General features: G+C 36.2%; 1 protein-coding gene across 2 annotated transcripts in view; it reads right to left on the bottom strand.

Annotated features, from left to right (window-relative positions):
- The window catches only part of LOC128207991 (uncharacterized), a 143,603-nt gene that overhangs the window by 118,627 nt on the left and 12,678 nt on the right, over window positions 1-12,298 (bottom strand). For both annotated transcript variants that reach the window (XM_052911233.1, XM_052911232.1), the window contains exons 4-6: window positions 7,622-7,827; window positions 4,610-4,727; window positions 373-495 (exon numbers count right to left, since the gene is read on the bottom strand). In XM_052911233.1, the coding sequence (XP_052767193.1) occupies window positions 373-495; window positions 4,610-4,727; window positions 7,622-7,827 (447 nt within the window). The remainder of the gene's footprint in view (window positions 1-372; window positions 496-4,609; window positions 4,728-7,621; window positions 7,828-12,298) is intronic.

A 12,298-nucleotide genomic window follows, 5' to 3' on the forward strand; every position in this document is an offset into this window, starting at 1 on the left:
TTCTGATTGGAATACTGCGACCTCATTTAACTTTTGGTAAAGGATATAATTTTACAAATGTCAGCTATTCTTTTATACAAGCATAAATATATTGTGGATAACCTGGTCTCTGATTATATAATGATGCATGGTAGCCCAACATGTTTGCTATCATTTTAAAGCGTATTTGTTTCTGATTATTATTATGTAATATAAATTGTTGAATATATAATCCTAATTTTTATTGTATATTTTTTTGTTCTTGGGGTTAAGTACAAGACAGTCATAACTCCATATACAAACAGATGTTAGGTCAGTCTTGTGCTCAGTCCTTAAATTGTTCCCTCTTTATGTTTGTGATAAGGCTTGCAGGCTATCCTATTTGTGTATTACCAACTGGGTTGTCCCACTTTAGAACAGTCATGAACTCGGAGAAGGCGGTGTTATTCTTATCTTCATAGTAGTAGATGCCCTTTCCTGTGAGATGGATGTTTTGTACAGGGCCGGGGGATAAACCTGCAGCAGTACAACAATGCTTTTATACATGTTTTCATTTCATTCATACAAAAGTTACAATGTGAAAAATACCTTAAAATAAATGGAGTTTAAGAGGCAGGCGAGATCATTTGTTAATATTCAGAAAATTAAATATCAAACACCCGGCCCCAATTTCTCGAAACTTCTTAAGTCCCTTAAAACAGGATTAAGCTAATCTCACTATTTTTGTTGTTCTATAAAATGTGTTATATTTACATCTTCAAGAATTTTTCGAAATTATGTAGGAATAATCTGTATGATTATCAGAATAAACCATTTTTCGTTTATCAAAATCCATTTTCAGTATGTATTTTGGCTAATTGATTTAAGCGACTTAAGCCTGTTAAGCTCAAGAAGTTTCGATAAATTGGGGCCTTGTTATTATCAATTAGGTGCTAAACATATCTGTACTAACTTTTTTCAATATTTCTGATTAACTAAATATAAATTGTGATCACCATTTAGTGGCGTTAACAAAATAACATTTGACTTCCACTATGAATTTGATTGGCAGTATGCATGCGCAGAAAAGTACCATAACATCTGATTAAATTTTAACTAGAGCAGTCACAGATTTTTAGACAGAGGATAGGAACAATTATGTTGTTACCTGCTAAGGTAGCTAAGGTCTATTTTGAAAAATATCATTAATTTAATTATTTCCATTACCGAAAATTTGCTTTCAAACAACATGTAGCAATATGACAAGGGTATGAACAATTATTATAGTGGATTTTTTTTCCTAGAACTGAATGAAGTTTGATGTCAATACCTCAAAGACTATGGAGGTTAAATGCTGAAGGCAAAACAAATAAAAAAATATACAATTAACGATGGCCAGTAACTCAAGAAACATTGCATGCATACTTAAACAAGAGGCCCAAAAGGGCCTATGCTATACTGGCATGGCTCTTGTGGTCATTTTCAATACAGAGCATGTATGTTTGAGAAATAGGCAACAAATATATAGTTCACTTTTTGTGTTTGGGTTAGCTGAAAATGCTGCACGTTCAACATCTGAGGACAGGAAGTGTTGTAAGCAGATTAGTTGCATGAACTATTTTAATATGTGCCAAGTAAAGGTAATCAGAGGGTAAAAAATATTTGCTTTCAAAACTGTACTCATCGTCAAAATTTCATTTCTGTAGCTTTAAAAATAAAAAGTCGTTCAAAGGTCAACGTCAAGGACATCCAAGGACATTAATGCTTGTTTGCAAAACTGTTCACATGGTCAAAATTTCATTACTGTAGCTTTAAAAATTAAAAAGTAAGTCAAAAGGGGTGGGGCCAGCTTTTGCCCAAGGGGCACTATTGCAAAGGTTTTCAAATGCATCATATGATGCTCCACAACAAATATCAAAGGTATGGGCCTTGTGGTTTGAAACAAGAAGATTTTGAAAATATTTCTTAAATAAGTCTCTAGGAAAATTGTGACACCCAGGGCAGTGCCAGTTTTGACCCAAGGGGCATAATTTGAACAACCATGGTAGTGGACCACTAAATAAAGCCTTGTTCAAAATAGCAAGGATTTGCATAGTGGTTTCAGACAAAAAGGTTTTTAACATCTCCCAATTTAAGGGGGGGGGGACGTCCCTTACAAAGAAAAGAGAACTCTTCCCGGGGCCTCCGCCAACGTTGCCGAGGTCGTTTGCGTTGCCGCACAGGCCCCTTGCGAGACGATCTCCGTGGGGGGGGGGGGGGCAGGGGGAGGGGAGAGGTAATGACCCCAGGGGCATAATTTGAACAAACCTTCACAAGCAATTGTGACTTTACATGTAAACTTGGCTAAAAATAGACTTCGCTCATGTAGACTTGGCTAAAAAAAGACTTAGCTTAAAATAGCATTTTTTTTTATACTTTCAAGACCCATAATCCTGGCATGCATGGGCAGATCTGGTTGGTTTTCAAAAGGAACCGAGTTCTAATGGATATCTAAATACTGTACAAGTTTCATCGAGATACAATCAAAACTGAAGACTGTATCATGTTCACAAACAATTGTTTACAGACGAAATGATATTTTTATACTTTCAAGGCCCATAATCTTGGCATGCATGGGCCGATCTGGCTGGTTTTCGAAAGGAACCGAGCTCTAATGGATATCTAAATACTGTACAAGTTTAATCAAGATACAATCAAAACTGAAGACTGTATCGTGTTCACAAGCTAGTATTTACACAATAGCATTTTTTTATACTATCAAGGGCCATAATCTAAGCATGCATGGGTGGGTCTGGCTGGTTTTCAAAAGGAACCGAGCTCTAATGGATATCTAGATACTGTACAAGTTTCATCGAGATACAATCAAAACTGAAAACTGTATCGTGTTTACAAGCAATTGTTTACAGACGCATAGACGCACGGAGGCACATACTATGTACACATTACCATCGCCTTTGGCCAGTGGAGCTAAAAAGGATATATGGCAAAAATTGAAATTAACAACTTGATTGAATCTCCTTTCAATATAGTGGATAAATGGAATAGTGACTTGTTGGAATCACAAAAATTTAAATGTCACAAAATTAAAGCAATTTACACCAAATAAATAATGATTGACTAATAGAGGAAAACAGTTTTACCCAACCCTGAGAAAAAATGATACTGGTATTATTTAGAATAATCAGAATAATCCCAGGATCAAACAACCTCCAGCATTGATTGAAGAATATAATTGATTAAACAGTTACCGTATTATATCATGCATAGGACGCACTTTTTTACCCCCAATTATCGTCTTAAAAATTGCCTGCGTCCTTTCTATGCTATTAGAATTTCATCTGTTTTTTTCCAAGTCCATTTCAGGTCCATAATATCGGACCGGGGAAGAACGCGGTAATAGTAAGTATCTGTACTGCGTCACCGAAGAGAACAACTGACATAGGTAAAATCACGCAAGTTAACACACGCAGAAATATATTGAATGTTTACTTTAAAATGATTTATTGAGAAATAAATTGAAAACAAACACGAGTGTTTACTTTTTTACAAAAGGGACGCTACTCACAAAAACTTGATGTGAGTCAGCACTTTAACTGGATTGAGTTATAACGGCAACGGAAAATCGGGAAAGGAGGTATTTATCAATTAATCGTTGTTCATGATTTTAATGTTTCGATATTTTACAAAACATTTTGTTGTATGTTACTGTTTTAAAAAATTAATAAAGGAATGTGCATAACGCAAAGTAGCATTATTGTCACTATCAAATCTTTTAAAATGTGCGAAGGTGTGAAAAACACCCGCTGTCTGTCATTAGAAAAACATCAATAGAACAAACTATTGCGATGGTAATTAATACCGTATTGTTGTTTGTTCGCACTTTACCCGAGGTGCCTTCTGCTACCAAGGCTAATTACCGACACGCATAAATTATGCTGACATGCTTTAATCCGCGCAGCGACAAGCCTTATCAAAACAATCATTAGTTTTGACAATACACAGTTTTGCAATGGTTGCAACGGTTGACTGTCATTCAGAAGGCATGTCGGGAGATGCAACAGTTGCAACGATTGACTGTCAGTCAGAACTAGTCTATTACAGCATTTGTATAAGTCTTATATTATGCGTGAATGTTCTCAAAATGTCAAGACATATATCATTGTTGTGTACGCTTAATCACCGAAAAACGACGATAATTATCGAAATACACAAGACACTTATCGAAATATGTCTTATATACAATTTTTGTTTGTTTTTTTACTTCAATATATGTTATAAATACTTTACCAACCTCAATTTTTCGGCTCCAATTTTGACATTTTTCCGCTGCGTCCTATCTTATATATTAAGGGGTTTTACCCGTTTTCTCGACAATTTTTTTGCCTGATTCCTATCTATGCTAGCGTCCTATACATGATATAATACGGTACTAATATTGGAAAAGCAGAACTAGTTTTTGTCTGTAACAAGTAGAAATCACTGAAACAACCTTCATAGAATGTAAAGAAATTTAAAGGAATATTGACTAACTTGGAGCATATACATTGTTACAAAATCCTGAGATGCTAAACAGACATCTTCTAATGGTCTTTTAATTGCCGAAATTCTATTTCCAAAAATAAATCTTGAGACTCTTGTGATGTGGACTCACTCGGGGCATATACTGGGTTACTGAATCCTGAAGAGCCAAACTGGTTGATGGCCATCACTCTGTAGCGAACCTGGCTGCAGTGCCCTGTCAGAGCAACTTCATAGCGGGTGTCTGTCACCTGAATATCATGAAGACATACAAACATGACTGCACCGTTTTGGTGTTCAAAATAGTAATTTAAGTGCAAAATGAATTTACTTTATACTACTTTTTCAGCTTGTTTATGAAGACAACTATGAGCTGAAATTAATAAATTTCAAGTCAAACTCCTAAGTAGAAACCACCACACGGCCATTCTTATATACCACTAAGCCATTCTTATATACCACCAAACCATTCTTATATACCACTAAGCCATTCTCATATACCACCAAACCATTCTTATATAACACTAAGCCATTCTTATATACCATCAAAGCATTCTCATATACCACTAAGCCATTCTCATAAACCAAACCATTCTCATATACCACTAAGCCATTCTCATATACCACCAAACCATTCTTATATAACACTAAGCCATTCTCATATACCACCAACCACTCAGCCATTCTCATATAATATCACCAAACCATTCTTATATACCACTAGGCCATTCTCATATACCACCAAACCATTCTTATATACCACTAGGCCATTCTCATATACCACCAAAACATTCTTATATACAGTGGAAACTCACTAAACCGGACAAGGTCCGGACTGGGCAAAATTTTCGGTTTAGTGAGGATTCCGGTTTAGTGAGGATTTGATGTACGGAGTAAGTTGATCCAAAATATTAACTGAGTTAACCTTTAAAGGGAAGTTGAAAACTGGAATTAAATGAAAACACATAAAGATAACATTTATTTTACATTTACAATGGTTCAAGTAACTTTAAATAATGCATAGAATATACATGTATATTCATTAACATAATTAGTGATAAACATAATTAAACATTTCTGCGTTTTTATAATCATCTTTTTTTCCAAGTCTTAAAATAAAACAACTCGCGCAATTTAATGCTTGTTAAGTATGTTTGATAGTTTAATTAACGCACCGCTCTTATTTGATTCAATCATAGAAGTCTTTAGATAAAACAACCCTCCAAGATGATCACTTAATAACCGTTTCTATTTCTTTATTTTCTGCAACAAACAAATTAATGTTTCAATCAATTTTCTTTTCACAAGTTTGATTATCGCGCGGCAGTCAATCCACAGCGCAATAATCATTATCGATTATCGAGTTAACACAACATCACAGGTGCAATATTTAACGGACCGGCTGTCAAAACAAAGTGACAAAGTGACACGTGATTCGCAAATTCCTAATACACAACATCATTTTGACATGTTTGAACAAATATACGTCCGGTTTTGTGAGGTAAAATTACGTTGACAACTAACAAATTTTCTCGATTTTTTGTCCGGTATCCGGAATTCCGAGGTTCCGGTTTTGTAGGGATTATTTTACATTGAAAATAGAAGGGGAAAACCGGGACTCTGAAAAAAGTGCAGTATCCCGAGGATTCCGGTTTTGTGGAGATCCGGTTTAGTGAGTTTCCACTGTACCACTAAGCTATTCTCATATACCACCAAACCATTCTTATATACCACTAGGCAATTCCTATATACCACTGGGCAATTCCTTTATACCTCTAGGCAATTCCTATATACCACTAGGCAATTCCTATATACCACTAGGCAATTCCTATATACCTCTAGGCAATTCCTATATACCACTAGGCAAATCCTATATACAACTTAGCAAATCCTATCTACCACTAGGCAATTCCTATATATAAACCACTAGGCAAATTATACATATGGCCATTCTAATATACCACTAGGCAATTCCTAGCTACCACTAGGTCATTCCTATATATCACTAGGCAATTCTTATATACCACTAGGCAATTCCTATACAACTCTAGGCATTTCTTATATACCACAAGTCCATTCGTCTATACCACTATGCAATTTCTTATATACCACTAGGCAATTCCTATATGCCACTACCCATTTCTTATATACCACTAGGCCATTCCTTTATACCACTAGGCAATTCCATTATACCACTAAGCAATTCATCTATACCACTAGGCAATTCCTCTAGGCAATTCCTATAAACCACTAAGCAATTACTATAAACCACTAGGCATCCTTTAAACCACAAGGCCATTCCTACATACCACTATACAATTTGTATATACCACTAGGCAATTCCTCCATACCACTAGGCAATTCCTCTATACCACTAGGCAATTCCTATATACCAAAAGGCCATTCCTATATACTACTACTGACACTAGGCCATTCTAAAACATCACTTGGCCTTTCAATTTAATACAAGGCAATTTCTATATACCACAAGGCAATTCGTATATACCACTAGGCAATTATTATATACAACTAGGCAATTCCTTCATATCACTAGGCAATTCCTATATACTACTAGGCTATTCCTATATACCACTAGGCAATTCTTACATACCACTAAGCAATTCCTATATACCACTAGGCCATTCCTATATACCACTAAGCAATTCCTGTTAACCACTAGGCAATGTCTATATACCACTAGGCCATTCCTATATACCACTAAGCAATTCCTATATACCACTAAGTAATTCCTGTTAACCACTAGGCAATGTCTATAAACCACTAGGCCATTCCTATATACCACTAAGCAATTCCTATATACCACTAAGCAATTCCTGTTAACCACTAGGCAATGTCTATATACCGCTAGGCCATTCCTATATACCACTAAGCAATTCCTATATACCACTAAGTAATTCCTGTTAACCACTAGGCAATTCCTATATAACACTAGGCCATTCTTGTATACTACTAGGCCATTGTTATTCCTATATATCAATAGGTCATTCATATCTACCACAAGACCATTCTTATATATCACTATGTCATTCCTATAAACCACTAGGCTGTTCTTACATACCACTAGGATAATCTTAGATACCACTAGGCTACGACAGAAAAAATGATCATTATGACCATTACCCACCCATCCTTTCAGCTGCGTGGTACTGATGCCAGGGTATCGAGGGTCTGCCTGGGTCCGCTCTATGATGTAGATGATGTTGTACATGGACATTGGGGAACTTGATATGATGAGTTCTGGCCGGCTCCACATCAGCTCCATGGATTGCCCGTCAGGTAATGCCCGCACATTCACCACCGGGATCCGCACCACCTGGTTCTTGTGACTGTCTACAGGAATAAATCAAAGTTATCATTGGAAACAATGTATGCTGCTGGATGGAGTTCTAATAGGAAATGATGAATACCAGATCATATAGAAATCACAAAACAGCAACGCTGCATAAAAGCTGGATTATTGTTAAGACAATACAATTTAGCAAACCTAAGATTTGAGCTAGTGACCTAGTTTTTTAACCATCAAGACCCATATTCATACTCATCCGAGATATCGTTCATAGAAATAAACTGATAAAATTTCATGAAAATTCACAGAAACTATTCCATTTGTGTGAGGAAAATGAACGTTTTATAAATCATTATCATTATAAATTATTATCAGCTTTTCTTAAAACTTATGTCCCGGAGACCTAGTTTTTGACCCCAACTGACACACCAAAGTAACAAGATATAAAGATCCTGAAAACACAATCATTGACTGTGGTGCTGATTGGTCAATAGAGGATGTGCCAGTGTGAAAGCATGAATGGGGAAGACATTATTGTTGATTTGGTAAAATTTGAATAAACCAAATGTCCCAGATGGACCTATATCGCTTACCTGAGTAAAACTTTAATGGTGCTCTAGACATTCTAAAATTAAATTGCAATAACTTTGGGTGACTACAGCTATTTGGCTAAACTCGTCCAAGGTAGTATGCCCATACACACTTTGACCAAATTTGGAGATGATTGGGCTCTTTTTATGATTAAAGGGCGAAAACTCTCAAATGACTGAAGCCAAAAGGCTTGTTATTAAACTTGTCTGAGATATCATGCCCATGCACATTCTGATCAAATTTGGTGATAATTGGACAAAGGCTTTTAAAGTTACTGATCGGACAAGACCAATTTTAGGTAATTTCTATGATAAAAGAATGTTAACTTTTGAGTTACTGGAGGGATATAGCTGGTTAAAGAACTTGCCCAACATGTTATGATCATATACATTCTTCATCTTTCAACCAAATTTGTTGATGATTGGACAAAGGCTTCTAAAGATATTGATTGGACAAGACCTATATTTCTATAAAGGGCAAACTCTCAAGTGACCAAGATATTATGCCTAAACACATTATGACCAAATCTGTTCATAATAGGACAAAGGTTTCTCGAGTAATTGATCAGATAACATTATGGATTCATGCGCCAAAACACCCATCTGCCCCTGGTGAAACATAAAAAACAGTGTATAAAAACATAAAAAATATGTATTTGTGTAATGTTACCAAAGGCCACAACTCTTACAATATGTAAGATGGGTGAAGTAATTTGATAGAGGGTCACCTAAGGATATTTTTTGTGAAATGATTTTAAAATTGGGCCAGCGGATTCTGAGAAGAAGAATTTCCATGAGTTTCCTCTCGGTTGCAATGGCAACCAGAGTTCTGCATGGTACAACTTTTTCTGGAAGGAATCTGGAAGAAAGCCACCCTAGGAAAATGTTGATGATGGACGGATGACAGATGACAACAGACAATCACCCTTTAATCACAATAGTTCACACTGAGCACTTGTTAACCTAAATAACTACAATGTGCAAAAACATTTTTTATGGCCATAGGTTTGACTAAAATATCTAATTTGGCTGCCATACTAAAGTGAAATGTGATAGAAAAGGCAGGTGCACTAAATGTGTATAGGTGTAATACTATTGGAGCTTCATATATGACACAAGATTTTTGGGACAGAAAATAACTCAACTAACAATTTGCCAAAGATTTGGTTTGTCTCTATAAAACATGAACTTGAACTGCAGGGGCGTAGCTTGGCAACAATCAATGTGTAGGCCCCGTTGTTCTAGGGGGGTGCGGGGCATGCCCCCCCCCCTAAAATGTTTGAAATCCTATATCGCCCCAGCTGTATTTTGGGGCATTTTTTGAAGGAAAAATAAATTTTATAATTTTGCAGTTTTTGTCAAGCTGAAAAGTATATTCCATACCATTCTAAAGCAGTTAAAATTTTCAACAAAAAATAAATTAACGGTTATTGAAAAACTCTCCGTACTGTATTCAGAATATATAAATGACATGAATATATAACCGACCATGTCAATAAAAGTAATCAGACTAAGAAACCGGAACTAGATAGTAATCGTACAAATCAAACACTTTCTGTAGCAAAAGCCGGCTACACTTGCTTCAGAAAAAGTTAAGCTTCCTGCACATCCTTGAAGCAAATGAATTTATAACATTATTAATGTCGACGTCCATGTCCTTGTGAATATGCAGTAATGCCAACGATGACATCCTGTCTGTGCTCATGGTCGACCGCAAATAGTGCTTGATTCGCTTCATAGCACGAAACGATCGTTCGCATGATGTTGATGTCGGTGGCATTGTCAACAGTACTGTCTCTGAGAATGCCATAAATACACGGGTACAAATCTTTGCTCGTCTGTCGGAGCCTATCTTGGAGCCGAGGCGGTCTACTTTCCACCAATGCACTTTGCAGTGTATGTAGTTAGCATGCGGTGATCTTTCACGAACAATAGCCTGAACTCCTCGATATTTCCCCGACATGTTTGATGCCCCATCGTAACACTGCGCTCGAACATTTAAGACGTCAAGGTTGGCTTCCTGGAGAAATGACATAATATTGGCACAAAGTTCAATTCCTTTGACAGAGGCACACTGAACGAAGCCCAAAAATTCCTCCCTTACTGTACCCTTATTGTCAACAAATCTGACACAGAGCGACAACTGTTCTTTAGTTGATTTATCGGTAGCTTCATTGACAATTATTGCAAAGTATGGACAGTTCCGACAGTCGCTAAAAATCCTTTCCTTGACTTGTTCAGCACAAATGTCAATAAGTTTGTTTTGGATGTCAGGGGAAGTGTACTTGGCATTATATTGTGCGCTAGCTAGGTGCTCCGACAGAAATTCATCATTTTGTGCAAATGCAGTAAGTATTGCGTAGAAATTACTAGTTTCCTCTGTATGCCCTTGTAGTGGTATGTTTTGCTTTGCACAGAGAACTATTATTTCAATTATTCTATGCAAGACATGTCTGTTGTTCTTCACTGTTGTCCTAGCGGAGTCCGACAGTTTCTTGTTAATAGACTCACTTTTTCCAAGCTGTATGTCTTGATAACTTTCAGCTCTAGCGGAAGCATTATTATGACAAGTTTCATTTTCATGACGTTTAACCCAACGATGACAATTTCTTCCAATCAGTCATACCAGATGTAAACGTCTTCTCTCTGCCATCAGTACCTCCAAACAGGTAACAGTTCACACAATATATCGCATCCTTTGACTTAGAATACCGCAACCATTTGTTCTCCAATAGCCATTTACCATTCAGTTTTCGTTGTTTGCCTCCAAATGTCCTATATAAGCAAAATATTTCAGTGTTAAACATTTTTGAGATAATTCTAGAAAAATGGTTTCGGAAGTACAGACAGACGAAAGTAAAAAAAACACACCAACTGGTTACAAAAGTATTATGAGTGGTAAAAATATTTTTTTAGAATTTATATGCTGGATCGAGGAAAAGAACAGGGATCGCTTGTGTGGTAGTCAAACATTATACCACTACACCACATTCGATTAGCCAATACTAGTCTTGTTAAATTAGTACATATTAATTTAACGCATTTGTTTCATAAGTAAAACAATAAACATTTTATTTTATCAAAAATAAATAAGATCAAAGGCAAATTTAAATTAAAAATCTGCAGTAAAGGCAGATGATACATATTTATTATGAGTCTGTTGAATTATTTTATGTCATACGCTGTTCACATGTCGCAAGGTCAGACGACAGGGGCAGGTTGCGTTGTTTTGACACACCACGCCCCTGTCCGTTTTTTGTTTGGTTTTTTTTATCAATTTTTAGTAAGAATATGATGTGGTTACTGTAACTTGTGATAATTGGCAAAAAAAATATTTTATTTAATTTTTATTAAAATAAAAATTAAAAAACAAACATTTTTTTTGCCAATTTCAACAAGTTACAGTAAAAAAATAAATAAAAAAAAACGGATGGGGGCGTGGTGTGTCAAAACAACGCAACCTGCCCCTGTGGGTCAGACGCATTAATTAAAAAACTATGAGACAGGAATGCAGTAGGCACATACCGAAATGGGAATGGGTAGGACAAACAAGACGACCAGGTTTCAGTCAGAAGACGTCGCTTCGTTTCCTCATCAGTGGCACAGAAGCTAGAACCGCCAATATCCGGATATGGAGGGTCCTGGTCGGCCATGTCAAGTTGTTACAATTTCAAATCAAGCGCTTAAAAAACTTTGATCTGACTTCCTTGGTCGCTTGGAAGTTTCGTTACAACACTACTTCGAACCAGTTATGAAAACCTTCGATTTTTTTTTAAATAGTGTTATTCAATACGGACTTATTTTCATATTCGATGGGTTCGCTGCAGATCGACACTATACCCCTTACCCCCTTAATCCTTCGATTTTTATTGCATTTTTGAAACTTCTATTTTTTTCATTTTTGAGAAAAATGTGTAGGCACGTG

The sequence above is a fragment of the Mya arenaria genome, chromosome 11 (assembly GCF_026914265.1).
Source record: "Mya arenaria isolate MELC-2E11 chromosome 11, ASM2691426v1".
NCBI lineage: Eukaryota > Metazoa > Mollusca > Bivalvia > Myida > Myidae > Mya > Mya arenaria.